Source organism: Misgurnus anguillicaudatus, chromosome 17 (genome assembly GCF_027580225.2).
Source record: "Misgurnus anguillicaudatus chromosome 17, ASM2758022v2, whole genome shotgun sequence".
Taxonomy (NCBI): domain Eukaryota; kingdom Metazoa; phylum Chordata; class Actinopteri; order Cypriniformes; family Cobitidae; genus Misgurnus; species Misgurnus anguillicaudatus.
This window is the reverse complement of record NC_073353.2, coordinates 11841427-11865389: the sequence shown is the minus strand read 5'-3', so window position 1 is coordinate 11865389 and position 23963 is coordinate 11841427. Positions and strand designations below refer to the sequence as shown.

Genomic DNA, 23963 nt, shown 5'->3' with positions numbered 1-23963 from the left:
TGTTAATCAATCCACTAGACGGCACACTTACCCAATTTATAAAAAAAAACAAAGCAAATTGTTTTTTACTAATTTTAAACTTTTTTGATAATCGTTCTGAATTTGATCTCAAACTAAATTCCTTTACAAAAATGCAATTATTTCAGCTTTTTGCTAAAAAAAATATTTTTAAAGAAAAAAACCCATAGGCCTATTTAAGAGTTTATAAACAGAGGTCCCATTTTGTTTGTTTGTTAATTGTTTGTTTGAAAGCAGATGGTCTGTTCTTTCATTTGATATATTTGCATGTTTATATATTTTTAGAAGAAAATTTTTCTGGAATGCATTTTGTGAAACTTTTGTGAAAATGACAAAAAATGATGACAGGCAGCTTTTCAAGAAAAGGCTGGCGGCGAATGAGTTAAAGTGAATTCAGACATGCCCTGATGCCTTGTGTACCGGCTGAGAAAATCACATTTTTCCACTTTTAGTGTCTAACACCGGCGTTTAAACAGTAGCCAACTATTGTCCCAAAGGTCAGGGGTTTAAGTACTTGACCTCTGAAGCCACAGAAAACGTCACGTACATCCATCTTTTCTGTTTGACTGATAAGGACCACTGTGTCTCCCTTTATACAGACCTAAACCAGAAAACAAATATAGGTTTTGTTCTTGGCTGTAGTTATCAGTTTATCGCTTTAGTATAAAGGATAAAAGTCAATGAATGAGAAATGAATTCTTGTCATAATTCATCTCTGATATCACATTCTGTTCCTGTACAGCAACTTTTTTCCACGTCTGTGTCCGGCTCGCACGCGTCCATACAGCTTTCCAAGTATACTCCCCGCGGCTACACGCGGATGGCTGTGTTGGACACGTATATGCAATACAAATGATTTCTTATTCAAATTATTACTCTACCAGGCCATCAGGGCAGCACTGATTTGCAACATTTACATTAAATTAAAAAAATTAGGATAGATGAAGAAAAGTAGTGGATCCACCAAGACAACAAGAAAACAAAGAACAGAAATCAAACATTATGGTGACAAAAATGCTCCACAGCTTTCTGTTCTTGCAAGAAGTGAAAATAAATGAAGAAAAGACGATGGTGTGTGTTCAAATGCTGTCTATTGCCTTTGTGTAATTGTTTGTAGTGTAGTGTCTTGTCTCAAATTTTGGGCATCATGCGAACGGTGCGCGGGGACGGCCGCGGAGCCCCATGATGACGAAAATGACGTATAGTATCCTAGTATACCTTCGGCTTTAGACTTCCCACAATGCAAATCTCAGGTCACTCCATCATCATCAAGTAACCAGGGTAGGGCTGCACCAGTCGTTTGTAAGTTCTTACTTAAAGGAACAGTATGTAGGAGTGTGGCCAAAACTGGTATTGCAATCACAAAACTGGTGGCCAATACACAACATGACAACATAAACATCAGTTGAGGGCTGCATCTCAACTTTTTAAATGACAATATCTTGCCCAGACCACTGTTGTCAGTGATATAAGTATTTGAAATGAATCTGATTTCTTAATGTCTTGTGACATATCAGGGCTATTTTATGATTCATTGATATAAATTTCTTACATACTGTTTCTTTAAACTGGGATGTTATCGAACTCAAAACATTACACTTTTAATTGAAAATTTCTATCCCACACATGGAGGAGAAAATAAACAAGAAGAAAATTAAAATATTATTTTAATTGATGGATACAAAGAAAACAAAACAGTTCTTGAAAACTTGTTGACGAACTTGCTGCTTTTCATAATCAATTACAAGCTCATTGATGTGATCTAATCTGGCTGACAACTTATTCTGACCGTTATTCATGGACAGAGGCTTCCGTAAATATTTATTTACAATGTATTGTTACGTTTAAACTAAGTTTAAAGGTGCAATGCAAAAAACATTTAGTTTTTTAACCATTTCGTAACTAGGCTATGCTGTAACTTATGCACAGCTGGTGCAACCGGCCCCAGCACACTACCCAGATGTCTTTTAATCTTCGATGCTGTTAAATGCACTGTTTACAGTGTGCAAAAAAGCATCCAGTATGTACTTTCACTTTAATCAGAAAGCATGCGTCCTTCATGTACCCTTTCCTCAGTCTAAACAGGATCTTAAAGTCAAGAGTGGATTAAAGGCAAGAGTTTAAAAGTGTGCATGAGAAAGCAGGGTGCTTGTTTATCAATCCATCCAATCAGAGAATATCAGGGGTTTGTTTAGTGTTCAGCTCTTAATCTGCACAAATCTAAATTAAAGTGCTAAGCTATAGTGATGTACAACTTAATGGTTTTTACTTATCATGTCCCAAATATTGAGACACTTACCCTTTATCTGCCCTAATATGCCTGACATGATAATGACTGATGAATATAAACTCACTATAAAAAAGATTTGTTGGTTCAAATAAAGTAAGTTACCTGGTTGCCTTAGAATTTTGAAAAAGGTTTAATTACAAAGTTTGAAGTTGATGAAAGTTTAAGGCAACCAGAACCAACTTTTTTACAGTGTAGATAGAAATTATACTTTGGAAAGGAATTAAATGCATCTGCAGTTTGCTTTCGGTCGTACAGTGAATCCAGTATTCTGAGAGCACTATCAAAAAGGTTTATTTTCTTTTTTTAGTTTAAGTGAATAAAAATGATCATGAATTCTAGTATGTAATTGGTCATAGTTGATATGTACACTGTTTTGCTTTAATGACAGCACTTGAGATGCAATACTTTCGAACCCCGATGTATCTCAGTCTACATCTAATATAACATATTTTTCATAAGCAAATCGGTCCATGGTAATGCACCAATGCTAAGCAGACAGATTCACAGATAAGAGGGACAGATTTAAAAACATTTACAATACCCAGTTGCTATGCATCTAATATCAAAGTACAACATGAGAAAACATATAAATGTTTTTTTTATGATGACTGTAGGATATAGGGGCGGTTTCCCGGATAGGGATTATACTAGTCCTAGACTAAAATAAATGTAAGAGCTGTCCAAACTGAAAACAACTTGCACTGACATATGTTAAAATACATCAGTGCCCTTTTTTGCCTCAAAATGCACACAAGTTATGTTTTTAGTAAGGTGTGTTTGTTAAAACTAGTTATATTTCATGGCATAGTCCTGGTTTAAGCTAACCCCTGTCTGGGAAACGGCCCCATAGAGTCTAGATCAGATACATGTTGGGTGATGTAAAGTATATATGTGTCAGCTCAATGTAGTGTTTATTGTACATTCTCTCTCATTTAAATAGAAAAGTTTGTTAAGCAGGAACAACCAATGTACCCTAAACTGCTCTTGAACTTCATGTCATAAAAACAATATATGTAGTGTGGCCTGGAGAGCACTGGGTGGCGGTATGGGGCCTGAAAATGTCTTGGTAAAGATTGCCATCTAGTGGTTGCTTTTTATTTTCCAATCCAAACAGCACTGTCTATGGAAGAAAACATTTTGTTAAGCTATACAAGGTAATATAGTGTTAAAGTTGCAAACAATTACAATAAAAAAATTACATTTCATCAGCAAATCAGCTTCTTTGTGGGTATATTAGAATTTGGAAAGTTGCTTTACAAACCTTCTCATCCCCTTTAGCCATGATATTTCTTGTTTTTATTTCTTAAATTGAAGGGATTATAACTTTTTTGTGTGATTTTTGTTTTATTGTTGTTATAAAAGCCTAACCAGGGACTTGGGCTGTAAATTAGCCTTTGGCTAGAAGCCTGTGGAGCATCTGCTGCTTGAAATTGTAGCAATGTTATACTGCATTGTCCCTGTTAAACAAACTAATAAATAAATAAATACAGCTAGTAAAGTACCATTGTGGATGCTTATATTAATTATGTTGTGGAATATTAATTATTAACACATTTCCAATTTCCAATTATTAACACACGTATTGATCAATACTGTGTGTGAATGCCAGATGGTACACCTCTGACAATGTGGTTCTATTGCAGTTTTTTTTCTTTTTGTCATCCTGAACATTGAGATGTGTTGCATATTACTGTAAATGTAATAACTTTATATGTAAATACGTTCAGCTTATTAAAATCTATATGTACTGTAATTTAATATAGATCCTTTTGTATCTGAACCCTAGGGTGTGCCTGGTCCCCTCGGTCCACAGGGCCCCACGGGGCCTCAAGGGCGCCCAGGAGACAGAGGCCTGCAGGGCCCTAAAGGAGAGAAAGGAGACCATGGCAGAGGAGGTATTATGGGTCTGAAAGGAAGTGTGGTAAGTCAACCTTTATAAAAAAGCTTACATACACTGTAAAAACAACCTATGGAATCTACTCAATAAAATTGTCGTAACAATTTGCATTCACTTTGTTTGAGTAGATTCTATCCTATATATTTAAATGAATAGTCTACTCATTTTCAATATTAAAATATGTTATTACCTTTACTAAGAATTGTTGATACATCCCTCTATCATCTGTGTGCGTGCACGTAAGCGCTGGAGCGCGCTGAGACGCTTCGATAGCATTTAGCTTAGCCCCATTCATTCAATGGTACCATTTAGAGATAAAGTTAGAAGTGACCAAACACATCAACGTTTTTCCTATTTAAGACGAGTAGTTATACGAGCAAGTTTGGTGGTACAAAATAAAACGTAGCGCTTTTCTAAGTGGATTTAAAAGAGGAGCTACATTTTATGGCGTAATAGCACTTTTGGGAGTACTTCCACACGGTGCAGTAACACCCTCCCTCTACCATTATGAGAGTGAGAAGGGGAGCGGACTTTTCAGGCGAGTCGAAGTACTCCCAAAAGTGCTATTACGCCATAAAATATAGTTCCTCTTTTAAATCTGCTTAGAAAAGCGCTACGTTTTATTTTGTACCACCAAACTTGCTCGCACAACCACTCGTCCAAAACAGGAAAAACGTTGATGTGTCTGGTCACCTCCAACTCCACCTCCAAATGGTACCACCGAACGAATGGGCCAAGCCAAATGCCATCAAAGCGTCGCAGCGCGCCCCAGCGCCCACGTGCACGCACACAGATGATAGAGGGATGTATCAACAATTCTTAGTTAAGGTAATAACATATTTTAATATTGAAAATGAGTAGACTATTCCTTTAAGTAAAGAGTACCTAAATTTAACAACTATGACAACTAAAAAAGTTTGAGGTACACTCTTAAAAACAACACAATCAGTGTTTAGTGTTAGTTTTGGGACACCACACTACATGCATTGCCCCAAAATAGACACTTTTAACACAACTTGTGTTGTCATTTTATTTTTATTTTTAAATACAAAATCCACACAAATAACACATAATGTGTTAAATAGCATAATAACATTTTTTTTTTATTAACACATCCTTCTGAAGAGTATTCATATATAAAGAGCGCTTATTAAAGGGGCCATGAATTTGTCGATTTTATTGTTTTACTGTTGTTTGAGGTCTACTTATGATGTTCGCATGGTATTTACATTCAAAAACATCAAAAGCAATAAGTAATAGGCTATTTTGTAACATGGATTAGTGGCTGTCTGGAGAAATGGTTTGTTTGAAGGGACGGGCCGCATTGAAGACCTGGACGTAAACGCCCACTGCTATGATTGGACAGCTTCATTCCCCGTCATTACATGACATTACATTAAAAACATTAATGTGTAAAAATAGCAGCCGAACACATATATGTTTGAGCCACAAAAGATTCTGGGTGCTAAAGATGATACACATAAATGACAATACGTATAGTAAAGTAGAAACAAAACAATAAACTCGACTAAATAACCGTATACAACACAGTAAGCACGCATCAGAATCTAAACCACGGCTGATAGGTCTTTTTCAATAACTTTGTATATTTCTATCGTTATATTACAGTTGTATTGTTAAGTGTTGCACCTTTATTAATCATTTTAATGTTTTAAGTACATCAAAACAGGGATGTTACAACAGGACATCTCTTACAAAGCAATAGTGAAACGCAGTAACGTTATCTTATATAAAGTAAAAAAAAATGTTTTACTTACAGTGTATACTGCTGTGTCATTTTTGTCAGATCCAATATTAGTGGTGCTTTTAATCACAGTCTCTGCAAATTCAGCATCGACTTCTGGCTTCTTTGAATGAATCCGCGGTACACAAAATAAACAAACACTCCCCACGCGAGCTGGAACTTCTTCAAAAACAAACCTTAACCACGCATGTTATGTTCCGAGCCTCTGAATTAAGGTATACAGCTTCTGTGTTGTTCCCACGCAGTTCTTCCACAACCGAAGACTCCGTTTCCATGGTTACTCTATCATAACAGATCACCGCATCAAAATAAAAGTCCCTCAGGAAAAATGTATTTAAAAGTAATTTTGGTTACATTTGGCAATCTTTAAAGACATGTTTACTGATTGTTGAGACACTGCATGGTTTGCTTTGCCCCTGGCCCCCACGTGTGTCACGCGAAGCGGGGCTACAAACGTGGTCATTGTATTTGGGTTTGGGGAGGTGCTTGAATTCCGAATTTCTCACTCGGCCGTTCTTGCAGGATGTTTATTTAAGTATGATGATCTCTTATATAACAAATTATCAAGTTAAAATTGAGTATTTGATTCACGGCTCCTTTAATACAAAGATAAATATTAGTATCTCAAAGGTACATATTGGTACCAAATGCATACATATCTGTACCTAATGATACATATTAGGACCTATTAATGGGAACTGTTGGAGTACATATTTGACCTTTTTTTCTTACAGTGTATTGTGTAAGTTTACATGAAATATTGGCATTTTACATTTTTTATAATTTCTGGCTTTCGTCAGGGAATGCAAGGTGTTCCAGGGTTTGATGGAGCAGATGGTGTTCCGGTAAGTAATTTTTTTGGTTATCCAAAAGGGATTGGACTAGTCTTATACTAAAATAAAAGTAAGAGCTATCCCAACTGAAAACAACTTGCACTGACATATCTTAAAATACACGAGTGCCCTTTGTTTTGCCTCAAAGTGCACACAAGTCCTTTTTTTAGTAAGGCATGTTTGTTTGAACTAGTTATATTTCCTAATTAAACTAAGGCCTAGTCCTGGCTTAAGCTAGTCCCTGTCCAGGAAACCACCCCATTATGTGTTGGACAAATAAATAAAGCAATAAGCCACAAGGGAGAGGCAATTAATCATGGATTACAGGCTGCACTACGCGTAGCCGATTCTCCTCCTTTAGAGAATGTCAGGATGTCTAATGTGCAACTAAACTTTTCTGAAATCTTCTCAGGGTCATCCTGGTCCAGCTGGTTCTCGTGGAAAACCAGGAGCTGATGGTTGTAACGGAACTCGCGGAGATTCTGGAAATCCAGGATTTGCAGGATTCGGTGGCAGCCCTGGAAGACCAGTATGGACTTTATTGTTTTCATGTGTCACAAAATGAAGTTATCTTTGTACACCTAGGGTGTGAGAGTAAAGCAAGTTAAATTCTCTAAATGTGGCACCTGTGACACAATTGACATTAAAGCAGACTTGAACTTGACTTAAACTTGAATTACATAATGAAAAAAGTATATAAAACCTGACCATTCTAAAACACAATACTTTTTGTCTCTCTCTGTCTTTTTCTTTCTCTCTCTCTCTATTTCTCTTTCCTCTGTGTTTCTAATTTTATTTTTGAAGGGCCACCACGGTATAAAGGGAGAGAAGGGAGACCCCTTGGATGTTTGGGTCTATATGGAAAGATTCCGGGTATGATGGTCCTAAGAGAGACATGTCACTAGAAAATATATTAATTCAATTTACTTAATAATAATCTTTCCCTCATCACTGGCTCATGTAGCCCTTGTTTGTATTTACTGTAGGATTGACTTTATTGACACACACTTTTTCAGTCTGGCTAGATCTGAGATTTGGTGCAGGGGAAGATTATGAGATTTTTGCATATAACTATTTTATCAGGAGTGCAACCGCACAATGATTTTCTTGTAAACAGTTCAAAATAATAGAGATGTCATGTTTTTATGTCACAAACCTTTAGATAGGAACAATGAAAAAGAGTTTTATTGTCAATTAGTAGGAAAGTCATGAAACAGCAAACATGTTTCTGGGTTTGTCATCTTACAGGGAGATAGAGGACCTAAAGGCTTGCCAGGAATATATGTAAGTTTACTTTCAAACTTGATTTTAATTGTGATGATAGTATATTAAAAAGCATCATGGAAGTGATTTACTAAACATCTAATTTCACACACACACAGGGACCAGAGGGAGATCAAGGTCAACCAGGTCTACAAGGATTTCAAGGTCCTTCGGTAAGTTAGTCATACATACAGTAAAATTGTACGGCTTGCTTTACTCCAAACCTGAAATTTTTACTTCAAACTGTATTTCTTTAGGGCCCTCCTGGTAATGATGGCATAAAAGGACAAAAGGTAAAAAAAAATATTTTGCAGTTTATAAAGGATTTACATGCAATATACCAATGCAATATATGGCACAAATATAAAGTTTTACGAGTCACCTTTTCTAGTTACAAAATACCATATACATTTGTTACGTCTCTACAGGGTGAAAGCACTAGAAGATTAAAAGGAGTCAAAGGAGAACAGGTAATGTTTAACAATATATACTCAAAAAGTATTATCTTTAGTCTGCACTATAGGTTAAATATATTGTTTTTCATACACAGGGTGATGTTGGAGAACCAGGCCTACCAGGACCTCATTCTCAAATCCGCCCACCTCCAGACTCTCACGTAAGAAATTCACAAAAAATGAACAATATGTTGGATTTTCACAACCAAACGTCGCTATTTCACAATAATAGAATAAAAATGGTGAAGCTAAATGACATTATGAAGGAGACTGGAACAATGGGAGATGTTGTTTTTACTATTCAGAGATGTATGGAATTTGCTAATGGTGTTCATGGATGAGGTGATAAATAGATGTACGTTTGATCACATTATTTTATGTCATTGCAGTGGCGGCTCGTGACTGCTCTTCCAAGGGGCGCAAATTCAAAATAAGTGTTCTGAGTGTCATGTGTGTTGCTCGTGTTTGATGCGTCATGTAAACCATGTGCATTACGTGTTTTGTCAAAACAAGTAATGAACCGTTTAAAAAAAAAAACGCTTACGTTAACAAAAGACACTCCCTTAACAGTAAACTCTGATTACACATGAGATTATGCGAGTATCCGGCAAACGCGAGCGTCTCTTTTATTATAAACCCTTTAGACGCATCTGCAGCAGGCAATCACTTCGACAAGACACATGATGCACATCACTCAACGCACAGAACACATACTTTGAAATGACGAACCACACACATGACGGGCTACACACATGTTGTGACAAACTTCGCATCGAGCACCCTCGAAAAAAGAAGTCACCGGTCGCCACTGTGTCATTGTAATGAATTAGCTGCAATGCTTAACAACTGCGTGTTAGATGCTGTAAAACCACTCGTGTTGCCATAGTTTCTATAATCGGAAACCAGTGATAGCGTGGTTATTAAGTCACTATTGCAAAGGACACGCCATTGTTAAAAAAAATAGGATTTTTAGGGGGGATTTACAAATCCTTGGGAACTTTTGGGATAATGTAAGTACACAGTATATCACACTGTGGAAGTGGTTTTTAAATATTGTATTATAAAAATAAAAAAATGTATTACATATTTTGGCTTTAATGTCAGTAGGTGTTATCTGAACAAAATACACTTAATATCAATTAAAATACTCGATTTGACAACACTGGCACTTTTGTATGAGAACTAATGACGAGCTTAGATGCAAAAGCCTCTAAAAGCCACCTCCGTCATAATTGAGTTAATGATATGAACCGAATGCTCCCGGCACATATTATATGTCCATCAAATACTTTCACCTCAAATTTGCTTAAAGCCATTCAGAAATACTGATTTCTTGGGAGAATCCATTAAGAGTCTCATAAAAAGACTTCAAATCTTTAACTGAATTGAGCTGGAAGATGAGATCACTGTTTTCCAAAGAGCAGTTTTATAGCTGATTTGACTTCTGTTCATAATTGAATTGAAGTGTTCAACAAAAACAGTGTTTATATTTGGTCTCCTATTAAGAAAGATCAGGGTCAGATTTTAAAGTTTTAAAGATTTTAAAAGTTAAAGATGATATGTCAGTCTCACTATTCTGTACCATATACTGTAAAAAAAGATGGACGACGCCTGTTCACGCAGTAGTGAGCAGGAAGCCATTCAAAATCAAGACCCCGCTCTCGCAGAATGCGCATATCACACGATATCACAGCTGTCAATCATGATGTGACACCACCGTTTTTATAGCATTAAATAACTAACTAAACACAAACTTATTTTAAAAACTAAAATTTGAATTTACATCAGCGTGATAAAAACTACAGTAAATGACAGAAACCAGCTTCGGAAAAAAGATAATTAAAGTGTAATTAAATTTTTTTTGTTGGTTTCAAGTCCCATTGAATAACATGGGGGAGGCGGGCTTTATGACCTATACTGGGACCAGTCACTGGGGGGCGATCGAGACGTTTTGGCTTCACTTTTCAGGGCTTGTGCAGCACGCTTGTTCTGTACATACAATCACCTCACGAAAATGAACCATGGTTTATTTATAGTAAAAGTGTACTAAACATTTTTTTGGGTGTTTGATTATCATTTGTAAAACCACAGTTTTACCACAAAACCACTGTTAAACGGGTTTCTGTGGAAAAACTATGGTTCATTTATGATAACTATGATTTAACTAGTACCATGTTTTTTTTTGTAGGCTACTTAAATCATGGTTCATTTTCGTAAGCGGTAGTAAATGCTTAAAGCGTTTACATACTTGAAATTTATAAAACTTAACTAATTTACAAAAGCATAAGTCTGACCAGTTTCACAAAAATCATTCAGTTTTTTTATTACTGTAAAGCTGCTTTGAAACTATCTGTATTTTATTAAGTGCTATATACTGTGAATAAAATAATTTTCTTGTGCAGGGTCCAAAAGGCGAAAAAGGTTTTCAAGGTGAAAAAGGATCTTTGGTAGGTGACATTTTAGCTTTTGGTATTGAGATTTTTTATTTTTATTTTGTAATTTCCCTGACATCCAGAGGTGGACACTACTTAAGTATTTTTACTTTCTACATAAAAGTACATTTTCAAGTATTCGTATTTTATCAGTGTTTTTCTTTGGAAAACATACATTCCAAAGCATATTATCATAATTTTTACTCCACTTCATTTCATTATTTCAAGTTTTTGGTTTATATTTAATATTTAAGTACATTAAACATTTAGTAATTTTTTACTTTTACTCAAAAAAGTACATCATTTTTATGTAATTAGGTATTAAATCAATTTTAAATGGAATTTCAAAGGAATACACAGAATGATTCTATGCTTTAGAATGTAGTGAAAATTTTTTAGTAAAGTACATTTTTTCCCAAGACAAACACTCACAGCTGCTTGGAAACTGTAACTAAAATACTTAAGTAGTGTCCACCTCTGCTGACATCCTTTTATTCAGCACAAGGTCTGTCTCTGTAAATGTGCTATCCCTACTTTATGTATGTATGTTGAATTTCCAAAGACAAGGTGGAGATACTAAAATAAAAACCAAAGTAGACCTGTTTTGCGTATTTGCTGGACAAAACACATTGGAAATAGAAATATGAGATATAATCTCTTCTTTCTGATTGTTGCAGAAATATGATTTCACCAAAGGAGAGGAGGGTGTGTCAGGGTTTCCAGGGCCACGGGTATGAATACTTAAATTTGTTTTGTGGTTAAATGTGTAAGGTACGCACTTATTTTTGTTTATATTGTACTGGCAGAAATTGAAGTAGTTTTGGACTGACACAAAATACCAGATGTCAGTATTTGAAGTCAGCCATGAATGATTAAGTGAATGAATGCAATTACAAAAAAGAGCTTTTTAACTTAGATTAAACTAGTAGCTGGTGACGTGTCACGTAAAATAAAACTTTTTTAAGGCACTATTATGTCTGGAGTCTTTATATCACATAAGTGTACATTAACCCCATAAGTGTCACACCACCCTTTTGAGTGGGGGGGTGAAAAGTTGATTTGCACTTCAAATGAATATAACTCTGGCATTTTTTGGGCTAGAAGCCTAATCTTGGTCTTGTTTTAAAGAAGACAATTTAAGGTGACATGTGACATATAGTAGGATTATCAATGTTTTAGGCGCACTCTTATCATAAATGAATCAATTACTCAATTACTATAAAACACTGAAAATATCTGTATTCTAGAGGCTTAGACCTTTCCAAAGATATATAGTTTGTCACGATTCGATAAACATTTACATCCAAAATATTGAAGTAAAATCAGGTGTTCCTCAGGAGGAACGGTGACAGTAAAGGGTTAATTAATTTTTTATAAGTAATATGTAAAAGTACTAAATACTTCTTCATTATGTCATTATGTCATTTTGATTATTTTTAAGGACAAATGCACATTTAAGTGCTAAAATATTTTTATGCACCCATAAATAACCTACATTTTATTTTAGGGAACTCCAGGATTAAATGGCTGGCCAGGACCCAAGGTATATTGTTTTTATTAAATTTAAGAACAAAGCACCGCATTTGTGTTTACATTATGCCTTACTTTTCTTTCTTTAATCTTCCCTTTCCTACAGGGTGATAAAGGACACCAAGGTTTCCCAGGAAATTCTGGCCACAAGGTTATAAATCAAATGCATTCCTTTTTGATTAATACTATTTCTTGTTTGTCAAAATTCTGTTTGCATCACAAACTGTATTTAAAGTATATCTTTCAATAGGGGGACAGAGGTGAACCTGGAGAGTCGATATACCCAGAAGATCCATTTGATGAAGCCCTAGGTACCAACAATAATGCATTTTAGTAAACGACACTAGATTTCCCTGTTTACTATAATGTCTTTGTTTTGTTAGAGCAGTCCACTTTCAAATCTTCACTATCACTATATATCAAAACAATATTTTTCTTACAAAACAATATTTTTCTTACACTCCTCGTCTTTCTTTTTCACTCATTGTCTTGGGCATATAGTGGGTCCTCGAGGACCGGATGGAGAGCGTGGTCCAATAGGAAATCAAGGTCTTAAGGGAGAAATAGGACAGCAAGGTCCACCTGGACCTCCTGCCTCTGACGGCCAATCAGGTAAATGAGTGAGACCATTCCCAGCAAGCAATTTTGCGCCTAAACACAGAAGTGAAATCACTTCTGGGTTATCAGTGAAATCTGATGGACGTCTTACCATAGTCCAAGTATAGACTAGTCATTAAATAGACTACTATTAAATAACTACATATGTCTACAATGGCTAAATGGTTCTTTTACTCCAACATAACAAGTTCTCATAAATGGCAATCATCCAAACAAACTAAATATAAAGCATTTATTAACTCATTCCCCACCAGCCTATTTTAATCCCATAACTGTCACACCACCCTTTTGAGTGGGAGGGGGGGGTGAAAAGTTGATTTGCACTTCAAATGAATATAACTATGGCATTTTTTTGGGCTAGAAGCCTAATCTTGGTCTTGTTTTAAAGAAGACAATTTAAGGTGACATGTGACATATAGTAGGATTATCAATGTTTTAGGCGCACTCTTATCATAAATGAATCAATTACTCTCCCTACATAATTTATTTTATAAAACACTGAAAATATCTGTATTCTAGAGGCTTAGACCTTTCCAAAGATATATAGTTTGTCACGATTCGATAAACATTTACATCCAAAATATTGAAGTAAAATCAGGTGTTCCTCAGGAGGAACGGTGACAGTAAAAGGGTTAAAAATCGTTTTTGGTGATTTTTCACAAAAGTTTCACACAATGCCTTCCAGGAAAATTATCTTATATTAATATATTAACATACAATATATTTAAAATGAAAGAACAGAACCTGTCAGGTGTGGGGAAGACAGAACCCAAGCGCAGACAGCTCTCAACCAAAAAATACTTTTATTATATAACAAAAACACCCTCGAGGGGGTAAACCAAAGACAATAATCCAAAAGAATATTATAACATAACATGACACTAAACAGGGCAGGATGTGACAAAACAAGAACACAAGACATCATCATAGATGAACAATGATCCAGCACGAGACAGTAGACACAAGGGCATTAAATAGGGGAGAACTAAACAAGGGAACAAGGACACACAGGTGAAGGGAGTTAACTAATAATGAATAATTAACAAGGGGGCAGGGTTAAGACTTAAGACAGGAGAGCCAGAGGTACACAAACACAAGCCATGTGACTCCACACAAAACAAGACAACAGTAATAAGGGCTGCCATGATCCTGTCACATGAAACAAGGGAAAATACATACAGTGCTGACAGGATCATGACAGAACCTCTGCTTTTAAACAACCAAACAAACACATAAACAAACAAAACGGGAAAAAGTAATCACTTCTCAAATATGGGTAGGTTTCTTCAAAAATACCACATTTTGAGCAAAAAGCTGAAATAATTGTATTTTTGTTAGAGATCAGATGCAGAACAAAGATCAAAGCTTTCACAGAGTTTACAATGTTGTAGAATTAGCAGATGCTTCAGTTTTTTATAAATTGGGTAAGAGCGCCCCCTAGTGCATAATAGCGGAAATATAGATTACCGTAAAAACTCCTCAGGAAAGTGCAATTTGCAGGGAAATGTTTTCTCTTAATTGACGAGATAACTTGTCGATGGTGGGAAAAGAGTTTTAAACAACCTAGACAACTTTGGGTAATATAAATGAAAAAAATATATAAACAAATGAAATATTATAAATACAATAAATTAGATACAAGGAACACCTTACATTTTAACAACTTTAACAAGATAAATATAAAGAATGACACCATACATTTTTTAGCATCTTCAGATAAATATAAAAAATAACAACAAACTTCAACAAACCACCCACAGTGAACTTTAAGGAACAGATTAATTGTTGGTTTTATTTCTAAATAAAAGTCATTGGTTCTTGTTTAAAATGTCCCAAATTGCTTTCCTTAGGTTCAGGCTATCTGTCAAATAAGGACAATTTGTTTTACTTTAATTACACTAATTGTGACATAAATTTATTGCTTTGATGCTCATTAGGGCTGGGCAATATACGATCTAAGCACACGGTCTAACGCATGTGCACTTAAGGCGTGTCCGAATCCACTTAAGATCAAAAAGCTGTTTTTTATTGTGCAAATCAACTAATTATGTTGTATTAACGTAGTTCAGGAGGAACAAGTCAACTGCTTTAATCGAGTGGAGACTTTTATGTGTTACTTTGCGCTTACTTCCACGTGTGACGTTTATCTTTCATACACAGAGACATGCGCACATGGACAAAACCGTGAGAAAGCCGGTTAAGGTGTTTACATGCCACACGAAATAGGTGTAATGAGAAAAAACTACCTATGCCAATCGTTATTTGCTTACGCCGTTTATGGGCTTTCCCCGAATAAAGGAAAATCGTTTTACGCGTTTACATGACCCCACATGCTATCAGTTTATTAAGCATAATTGACGTAAGACTGTGCATGTAAACGCACTAGGATTCTCCCCAAATCTTCAGAATTCCTGCACCACTCCTTATCTGCTCTCACTCTCCAGATTACTCCTAAACCTGGGGAGGGATACTCTGTGTTCGGGCCAATTACCATTCTCAGAGCCCTCTTCCAGGACAGCACGCCAAATACGTTTACCAATATATCTATCCAACTTATTTGTAAGTGTAAACTCGTGAAAATCATTTACAACAATATAGCATGATGACATGATAAAATCAAATTTTCAACCAGTTCTAAAAAACAAGATATATTGTACATCACCATTCAGCCTAAAAACAGAGATAAACTCTCTGGTCAATGTTTGCATGCACACACACATAAGCTGCACTCTGACTAACAGGGTCCCTATGCAGTGCTTCTTTAGGAGATACACATTAGAATGAGAAAAAGTAACATTAATTAGTAACATTTATTCTTTACTTCATATGCTTTACTTCGTGCGTCCCTCTTTCTTTTCCTTTTTTTCCCCCTGAAATCTTTATCCATCTTTCGACAACAACAGTGTGCGTACTGTGACAGCTGTACATACCTGCTCGCTCAGCGCGCTTACGGTGCCGGCGCCCCCACTGGAGATATTCCATTATTATCCAAAATTCTATTATGGAATCTTATGAGGGCGCCTACTCTAGCCTGTTTGTAATCTAAAATGTTATATAATGTTGAGGAAATACAGAAATTATTTAGAGTTGCACAACAGCAGCTACATATAGAAAATACTAACAAAAATTTTTTTTTATACTTTGGTGCGTATCCCACTTTTTGCGCCACTGTGTTTGATTAATGTTTTGTACTCTTTAACTGTCCAGCACAGTCCTCTGGTATGGTCTTTAAGGTTTCTTCGTCCAATTTTGCACAACTTTTTACACATGAATAACACCTGCCAATGTCAGTACTTGACAGATAGTACTATATGCTTCAGTGTACAATTTTTTACCAAACATTGACGTCCAATTCATGACCTGCAAATTTTCCATCACTATCACTAACCCTATAAACCCTAAAAATATTTATTTCAGCAGATTAAAGGCCTGAACATCAAGAATGAAAAATAGCTTTTAGCCTAGAGTGCCCCCGCAATCTGTCTCTGCCCCTATATTGTGACCCTGACTGACTCTTGACTTAGTCAATATTGAGCATATGAAGGTTATATTTAGAAACAACTTGAGCTGTGTTTTCACAGAGTGAGTAATAATTGTCTGGCAAGGGTGACTTATCACTTTTCCCCGCCAGCGTTTTCCAGTCAGCACCAGGAATTTTCATGTTTCATCATATCTTTATTGGTTCTCTTTTTATCACCTCTTAATTATGGGTAGGTTTCTTTAAAAATACCAAATTTTGCGCAAAAAGCTGAGATAATTTCATTTTAGTAAAAATCAGATTCAGAGCGATCCTTGGTTTGAACTGTTTGCTCTAAGGGGATACTTCCGGGTTTTATAAGTTGGCCACCTGGTGGATAATAATGGAAATACGGATTGCCAGAAAAACTGGTCATTGGCATGAAAAGCGTTTTCCCTTAATTGAAAGCAGGGAAAGAGTTAATTATAACACAGCGTACCTAACTAAGTACTAAGTTACACAAAAAGGGATACTTGTTGTCTTTGACTTTAACTCGTGTTCTACACTGTTTTTTATTAAATTGAATTTGCAACAGACATCAATTACAAAACTTGACAGTAACAATACAAATACAAAGTATGCTAGGGGCAATTTACAATAAAATATTAAATAAAGTACAGATTTTCAGTTTTGTTTTCTTTTTTTTTTTGCTTTAAAGAGAATCTTTTAGAATCAATATAAAGTTTAATTTCTTGTTTTAATGATTTGGAACAGTTTTTTTTTCAGAAAATTTACATTTATGAATATGAAATTTTGCTAACAGAAGAATCAGATTTATTATGTAAATACTATTGGTATTATGGTAGTCTCTTTAATTCTTCAAAACACCAAAAAAGCACGTTTCCAAAATCAACATCAATATTCTTAACAATAAAATCACAAACATTTTCCCAAAAGGATTTTACAAGTGGGCAGTACCAATATAAGTGAACCACAGTTTCTAAGCTGTTATTACAAAAAGTACAATTTGTGTCTATATTGCTTTAAAATTTTACAAGAAAATGTTGTAAAAATGCTCACACTGTTACCAGCTAAAACTGCACGGTTTCTACACATGAAAATGAACAAAAAACACATGATAACAAATAACACATGATAATTAAATAATCAACACAGGTCAAAAATGAAAACACAGATTATAAGAGCAAGTTGAAAATATTGGACTCAGGTGAAAAATTCACATGACATGAAGTAATCTAGAGCAAGAAAGTGATGCTTTGTGTTTAGTGTGTACACAGCATCTTATCCCGCGCACAGACCAAATGCGAAGCATCACGTTTCTCGCTCTAAATTACTCGCGGGATTTAACAAGGTCATGCAAATTTTTCCCTTAAGTTGAATATTTTCAACTTACACGTTTGAGGAAAATGTGCTTTCGCGGCAATCGCACCCCCCAATTTGCATTATTTGCATTACCCCGCACGAGTTTGCTTCTATTTGCGTCTTTGCATAGACTTTGTATGTAATCTATGTAAGAATTGTCAACCTATTTTTTAATACTTTATGTTCATCACAAATTAGGCATTGCTGAAACTTAATGCCATCACTGTTATAATTGTTTATCCATAGAGGCTTTTTGGGGCCCAGAGGGACCAAAAGGACAGAAGGGATTCAAGGGTGAAGCTGGAGAAACTGGTAATCCTGCCACTGAGCCTGGACCTAAAGGCTTTGGTGGGCAGCAAGGACCCAGTGGACCACCGGGACCCAAGGGGTCATGTAAGTGTAATAACTACACTCATGGGCTCTATTGTCAAAATAACACAGCATGTTATCAAAAATACTTCCCCTGCTCAATTAGATAGGATCTGTACATGTCTGGGGAGTTTGCCATAATGGACACACTTAATCACTCTTTATGTGCTTTGATTCAGTGCCAGAATCTTTCAAAGGGGCAAAAGGACCACGCGGACGTCCGGGAAGTGCAGGGAAAAAGGGACCGAAGGGTACGATCATCTTGCTGGTTTTGATCACAGGGCTGGTTACAGCTGGGGATAGTTGCAAGGCCTTTTCAGCTATTTCATTACATTGTTTTTAGGGCAAAATAGATACTTCCATGGGAATCTATGGTGCTTAATTTTTTATGTGTTTGTGTTGACGTTTGACAGACTTGCTTTTTGTATGTTTTAATTATTTGATCAGGTGACCATGGTGCATGTAACTGCAGTTCACAAGCCATGCCTGGACCTCCGGGCCCTCCTGGTGAAACTGGTGATTTTGGCATGGTGGGCGAGTGGGGTCAACAAGGGGACCAGGGAGATTTTGGACCCAGAGGCAAAGATGGTGACCCTGTAAGTAGATACATGCCATATGCCACCATCTTTGATGTTCAATGGGATAAAATAGTTTGTGCCTTCTTGAGGTCACATGTGATCTAAATACAATTTAAATAAATGCCCTGTAAATGTTCAAAAAGGTCATATAATGACTTTTTATGTTATGTGATTGAAGAAGGTACACTGTTAGAAAAAAAATGGTCAAAATATGTACCCCAGCTGTCATTGGGGCAGTACCCTTTAAATATGTCTAGGTACAGATTTGGTACCAGCATGTACCTTTGAGATACTAATATGTTTCTTTGAGGTTCTAATAAGCTCTCTTTGGTACTGATATACCTCTGAGGTACTAATATAAACTTTTTAGTGGCAAAGCGGTTTGAAAGTGTACACCCCTGGTGACAACTGGGGTACATATTTTTTTCTGACAGTGTATTACAAAAACTTTCACAACTTAAAACTTCCTCTTCAGTCTAAGGCTGAAGTTCTTTTTGAACTTTCACAACGTTATGACATGCATATGAATTGCTCAACATATGACTGCCCATGAGTTCATGAGGTAATTTGGGTATTATTGTGTATTCTACAATAATGTACTCTATGTATTTCATAATGTTTTTGTTTTGTCTAATTTCTTCTTCCTTACATAAAATCTTTCCCTTAAGCACTTGGTCTTACTTCTATATATTATAAGCAATCTAATACATTGACAAGCCAAGCCACCCAACAACTGCTAAGCCAACTACAAGGAAATACAAGGACATTTTAATTCATGTATTATTAAACATTGCCCATATGTTTTCCCATGTGGTATAGGGTCGTCCTGGTGCTCGAGGATTACCTGGACCCAAAGGAAGAAAAGGAGAATTGTTTGTAGTTAAAGAGAAAGGTTTAGTAGTCATTCTTTTTGCATGCAATAAATTATAATCAAATAATACATAACACACAGAAGTTTTAGTTTTTGGCATGTACTTGTGACATGTAGGATTACCCGGTGACCCCGGGGACCCAGGTCTCAGTGGTCACCCAGGAGAGCCTGGCATACCTGGACCTACTGGACAAGATGGTAACCCTGGTATTCGAGGACTTCAAGTGAGTCTTGTTAAACATACCACTTGTCAAAAAGCAACAACTGTATTGTTGTGCACAAGTGTTATGTTATTATGATATTGTGTAATGAGAGGTAAATTGTTATCTATAGAAATGCTATGATGTCTTTCAGACTTATCCAGATAGCATGGATCTTAATGTGTAATTTAGAGATACCGTATGTCTAAAAAGGACGCACAAAAAGCTATCCACTCGCTAGAGGTGTAGTAAAACATCCTTTTACACCTCCCTGTCCAGTTTACCATCATGGCCAAGCTTGGATTGTTTAATCGGGAGCACCAGGAGAATTTCCGGTGGGACAGTCTGTTTTTGTAAAAATGAGAAGGCCAATGTTGTCATGCCACCGGGTTAAGGTTGCTGTCCCTAGGCTGCCTGCTCTCACAGCAGTCCCATTTATGTAATTCGCGGGTGGGAAATGTCCCCACCGCTATATGTCCAAGTGGATTGTGTCCCGACCACTTATTGGAAGAATTTTTGCATTAGGGTCCATCTATAATTCGCGTAAAACAACTTTTGTTTCAGACATGTCTATATTTGAGTGCACTTGATGCACATCTACATTTAAAATAAACTTGAGCGCTACTTGTTGCAAACGGCCTTTAAAGAAATAGGATCTACAAATCGTAATTGTTTAAAATCTAAGTCATAGATGATACAATTAATTGTCTATGAATCATCAGATAGTAGGTATGCATAACGATTCATCTATAGCAGAGTTTTTGTTTACATGATATATGTGTGTGAACTGTGTATAATAATTATGTATTTATTAGAAATATGCACACATGCCTGTATAATTTTAAGGAAAAATATATATTCATATAGTAAGCATTTATATTTACATATAATATAAATTATACATAAATATACAAATGTATAGACACATGTAAACATTTCTTAAAGTAAACAGTATGTAAGAAATGTATATCAATTAATCATAAAATGGCCCTGATATGTCACTAGACATAAAGAAATAGTTTTCATTTCAAATACTTATATCTTAATACTTCAAATACATGCATGTGTGTGCATTTATCTATGCAGAGTTGTTGTACACAGTTCGCACACATGTGTGATGTGGACGAGAACTTTTATTCTGCTATAGATTAATGGCGATTAATTATTATGCATCCCTATCAGATAGTCTATTGCAAAAGTAACAAAAATGTATTTGATGCAAAACTCATCTTAGTTTATTGTAGAAAAGAGTAAGTTTTTTACGAATATGGTGTTTTCTCAAGTAAAACGACATTTTGAAAGTCATGTTTCGTTATATATTTGTTCTTTCTTTGACAGAAAGTAGGCCTACTTTACGTTATTTTGCAAAATACATAATCTAAGATTTTAAGGATTTTAATTATTCCATCTGTTTTGACTGCATAAATCTTGCTTGTGTATTGTATTTCATGGGTTTCCAAACTTTTTCAACCTGACATGTAACCTCAAGACCCACCATTTCTTAACAATAGAAATATAGGGGGAACACAAACACATTTGTTCCCTCTCTGTAGTTTTTAAATAAGTTTAATTGAATAATACTTAAATACCTTAAAAATTATATATTTGAAAAATACAATAAATTGCAAGGCTGTATATAAATTGCAAGACTTATACATGCCACTGAGGACTTAATGATATTATTTTAATATAGTCAGTCGTGAACTAAAGTAGGCATAAAACTCCAGGGCTGAAAATGAGTCCCACTCCGGATTAGAATTATTCGGTTTATGGTTTTATTGTCAGTTATTCAGTTTATGGTTTTATTGTCAGTTTCTAGGCTGGCGCATGGAACTATGCAGTCGCTCCGTTTCAGATGCTAGCCAAACGCTAACTCCTTGATGTCTACATATTTATGTTAATTCAAGGAGAAGGTCCAGTAGGTGAGCCTGGAGACAAGGGCTACCCAGGTCAGCCAGGTTTTCCAGGTGCGACAGGCCTAATAGGAGAACCTGGTCAAGTTCTTGGAGCACTTAAAGGTGTAAAAGGCCTTCCTGGAGATGAAGGAAGAATTGGCTTTGACGGAAATCCAGGATTGCCTGGTGCAGCAGGTGTGAAAACATTTTCCTGCAGTCTCTGAGTGCATTAACTTCGTTATGCCAGTACTGATAATGAAAAACCTTTTAGACAATTTCTAGTATTCTGGTATTGTCTTGTTAGCCATTAACATATCTATTATATACATGTGTCTTACAGGAGACTGTAGTTCAAGAGAAGGTGGGCAGTGGGATATTTCAGGTAATGTGTTGGTGAACCATCTATCTCCTGTATTATTGCTTTATCACATAACAGTCAATCCAGCATTTAGGGTCCTCAATAACAATCATTTATTTACCTGTTCATTTGTTTAATTTTGAAAAAAATAAAAAATTAACTCAATATTTCATAATATATCTGAAAATATATCTATTGTTCAGATGACATTTTCTCAGTGTTTGTTCTGACCAATCCAACATGGAAGTGACTTAAAGGAAAACAGCACCCTTTTTCAGTATTTTACTATGTTCTTCCCTCAACTTAGACAAATGAATACATAACTCTCTTTTCTCAATGCGTGCACTAAATCATTGTACAGCGTATCCATTTATCCTAGCCCCATTCATTCATTAGGATACAAACTGGGATGAATTTAGAAGCCACCAAACACTTTCATGTTTTCCCTATTTAAAGACTGTTACATGAGTAGTTTCACGAGCAAGTATGGTGGCACAAAAAAAAAACGTGGCGATTTTCTAAGCGGATAAAAATGAGAACTAAATTGTATGGCGGAAGAACACTTAGTTTGCAGCACTTTGACCTTGGGCACAGTAAGGTGCACCCAAGGTTGAAGTGCTGCAAACTAAGTGCTCTTTTGCCATAGACCTATGCAAATGGTAATATTTTAATAATATAATAATTGTCTTTGGTATTGTTAGATTGTATTGGAGATCCTGGGCTACCTGGAGAAAGAGGGCCTCCTGGTCTTCCAGGATACGATGGATTTACTGGTAATTGGTTGTATAACATGTTTCACATACAAAACCTTTAGTAATTCTTGACTTGATCTGTTTACGTTATGTTTGTCCACATATGTTTGTTCTAGGAGTACCAGGTTTAAAAGGTACTAAAGGTCTTTCTGGAGAACTTGGAGTCAAAGGAGAGACAGGTGAACCAGGAAAAGGAGGCCCTCCTGGAATAATGGGTAAATGCTGATTGCTCTCATATTTATGCTAAACTGTACTTGTCTATTAGCCTCCATTTCTCATCTCTGACAATCTGATTTTGCCCACTCAGGTTTTATAGGACCTCGTGGTGATTACGGATATCCAGGGCTTAAAGGTGTAGAAGGAACTCCAGGCCTCCCTGGTACACCAGGTTCTAGTGGTGCTCCTGGTGAAAAGGGTGAACATGGTGAAGTTTTAGGAGCTTCTGCTGGAGCTCCCGGAGAACCAGGACTGCCAGGACAGAGGGGTGATTTTGGTTTACCCGGAGATCCAGGCCCAAAAGGACACTCGGGTGAGAACATGTATAATTTTTACAGTATAAATGCTGCTTCTGTTCAGTTCAGTTGTTGCTGAGATTTACAAAAGCATGCACTGATATGCAGGTATGGATGGAATGCCGGGTATCATCGGCCTCAAGGGTGAAACCGGCCCTTCAGGTCTTCCTGGAGAGATAGGACGACCTGGACCCGCAGGGATATTTGGATATCCGGGGAATGCCGGTGAAAGAGGACCTCCTGGACCACCTGGAAACGTTGGACCGCCAGGTAACAAAACTGGTGCTTTAAACCAAAGGGTAAATACATGAGAAAATATAAGCCCTATTTCAAGTCTTTGACAGAAATAAATGCATATATTAAGTAAAATCTTATACAGCTAGTTCCATAAGAAACCAAAAGCATCTTGTGAATGAACTGAACAGAAAAGCTTACTTTTACTTTAATCCGTCTCCCAACCCAAAGGCTGAAATAATGATTGTTAGAC

The 23963-nt window shown here is 36.1% G+C and overlaps 1 protein-coding gene across 1 annotated transcript in view; it reads left to right on the top strand.

The window, feature by feature from the left end:
- The window catches only part of col4a2 (collagen, type IV, alpha 2), a 106036-nt gene that overhangs the window by 62649 nt on the left and 19424 nt on the right, over positions 1-23963 (top strand). The window contains exons 5-30 of the mRNA XM_073854984.1: positions 4095-4229; positions 6771-6815; positions 7216-7332; positions 7608-7676; positions 8052-8087; positions 8186-8239; positions 8324-8359; positions 8495-8536; positions 8617-8682; positions 10924-10968; positions 11631-11684; positions 12461-12496; positions 12590-12634; positions 12734-12794; positions 12985-13095; positions 18188-18334; positions 18490-18561; positions 18758-18906; positions 19708-19780; positions 19877-19984; positions 21867-22049; positions 22195-22236; positions 22914-22985; positions 23081-23179; positions 23272-23493; positions 23585-23746. Of these exons, the coding sequence (XP_073711085.1) occupies positions 4095-4229; positions 6771-6815; positions 7216-7332; positions 7608-7676; positions 8052-8087; positions 8186-8239; positions 8324-8359; positions 8495-8536; positions 8617-8682; positions 10924-10968; positions 11631-11684; positions 12461-12496; positions 12590-12634; positions 12734-12794; positions 12985-13095; positions 18188-18334; positions 18490-18561; positions 18758-18906; positions 19708-19780; positions 19877-19984; positions 21867-22049; positions 22195-22236; positions 22914-22985; positions 23081-23179; positions 23272-23493; positions 23585-23746 (2281 nt within the window). The remainder of the gene's footprint in view (positions 1-4094; positions 4230-6770; positions 6816-7215; positions 7333-7607; positions 7677-8051; positions 8088-8185; positions 8240-8323; positions 8360-8494; positions 8537-8616; positions 8683-10923; positions 10969-11630; positions 11685-12460; positions 12497-12589; positions 12635-12733; positions 12795-12984; positions 13096-18187; positions 18335-18489; positions 18562-18757; positions 18907-19707; positions 19781-19876; positions 19985-21866; positions 22050-22194; positions 22237-22913; positions 22986-23080; positions 23180-23271; positions 23494-23584; positions 23747-23963) is intronic.